This window comes from Pavona decussata, unplaced genomic scaffold, assembly GCF_977016875.1.
Source record: "Pavona decussata unplaced genomic scaffold, jaPavDecu1.1 SCAFFOLD_42, whole genome shotgun sequence".
NCBI lineage: Eukaryota > Metazoa > Cnidaria > Anthozoa > Scleractinia > Agariciidae > Pavona > Pavona decussata.
Window position 1 is genome coordinate 422,501 of NW_028145464.1, and position 1,578 is coordinate 424,078.

Sequence of the window (1,578 nt, forward strand, 5' to 3'; positions counted from 1 at the left end):
AGCACTGCTCGCTCGAAAATTGAGGATGAAACTGATTAATAAGGATGAAAAGCGAAAGTAATTGTATGAAATGGTTGAGAACACAAATACTCTTTTTACAAGTAGTACCGCTGAACTTTCTCACACGTAGATCGCAATATTTACAACATCAAAGCCGTGACTGACTAGGATCCTTTAAGTCTATTTTAATGTATTTAACATTCTTAACTTAGACTGCAGCTGTCAAGAACAAATGAGTCGATTGTCACGTGATACGTCGTGAGTCGTGAACAGTGAAGTTACGAAGGGAGGACTGAATAAAGTTGTCTAAGCCCATTTTTTTTTAAAACGCATTGAGCCCTGATAAAAGGTGGTAAGGAGAAAGTATTTTTTTCCTGAGTAAGTTAATTGCCCGTGAATAATAGCTTTTTATGATTAGTGGCTGCTTACGGATGCACACCATATGTTTTTTGAAACAAATGATATATGTGCATTCTTTTAAGCCTTTTCTCATTGGCTGATCGGACAACGTCAAGCATCATCCGAAGATTTCCGAATAACTTTCAAGCAATTCCAATCTCCTCTGAGACTTCACGAACACTAGATATCATCATGTAGCGACCACAACACTTCTTGACAAACTTGTGAGGAGCTCCAAGCCATCTTCGATGGCTTCTTATTCTGCAAGTATTAACCACACAGTTTTCTTTTGCAAATAAAAATCTACAAGTACTATACTCATACAAAGTTTAGACATCTCATATAGGTAACAGTTAATAAAAGTTTCTCAGCTTTGCCAATTCTCAGCTGACAGTTAAAAATTTGGCCAGTGCTACGCTATCCGTTTAACCCCATGCAAACCCTTGTTTCAAAACGTAACCAAAATTGCCCATGCGCCATGATAGCTCTGAGGAACTGTGGAAATTTCCATAATTTATTGACGTCTAAATGATGAATAGCAGGAAAAAAAACGAGAAGTGTGATGCTTCCCTAATTTTATAATCCTTGAAAACAATTCTTTGACTTTCACATTGCAATTTTAAGTAATCTGGCCTATTTTGTCTTTTCAGTCCAGTACATTATATACATGTACTGCTACTTGAAAGAATGGCGAAAAAATCCTAAATGGTCCCTCTCCTGCTGTCTCGCCCTGTTGTTACCTCTGAATGAACTGCAGGGCGAGATTCGAGGACTGGCTGGAGCAAACGTCCTGAAACAGCAGATCCAAACTGGTAAGATTAACATGCCGTCAATAACCAGCACACTAAAAGATAGCGGCATTGTAAATTTTACCCTGGAGGAAGAGCCAGACTCAAACTTGGCGGGAAATGAAATTCCTGACGGAGAATCAAGTCGTATTCCGTCAAGCAAAGAAGGTGGTGGATGTTCCAGCCACGGCAGCTCTGAATCCCATGCTGATATCACCGTCGTCAGTATCCACACCGCGAAGCCAACAAAATCATACGATACTGCACTTTGAGTCAAGCAAATGATATGTAACTGTTTTTCTTTTTTTTTTTTTTTTGGTTTTGTTCTTTATTGTTGGTTTGCTTGTTATTTTGTTTTATTTTGCTTTTTTTTTTTTTTCATGTTCTTTTC

The 1,578-nt window shown here is 38.2% G+C and overlaps 1 protein-coding gene across 1 annotated transcript in view; it reads left to right on the top strand.

Annotated features, from left to right (window-relative positions):
* LOC146482818 (uncharacterized) overlaps positions 1 to 1,578 on the top strand; it is a 410,856-nt gene extending 409,278 nt beyond the window's left edge. Inside the window, exon 15 of the mRNA XM_085106651.1 lies at positions 1,050 to 1,578. Within this exon, the coding sequence (XP_084962777.1) occupies positions 1,050 to 1,459 (410 nt within the window). The 3' untranslated portion in view covers positions 1,460 to 1,578. The remainder of the gene's footprint in view (positions 1 to 1,049) is intronic.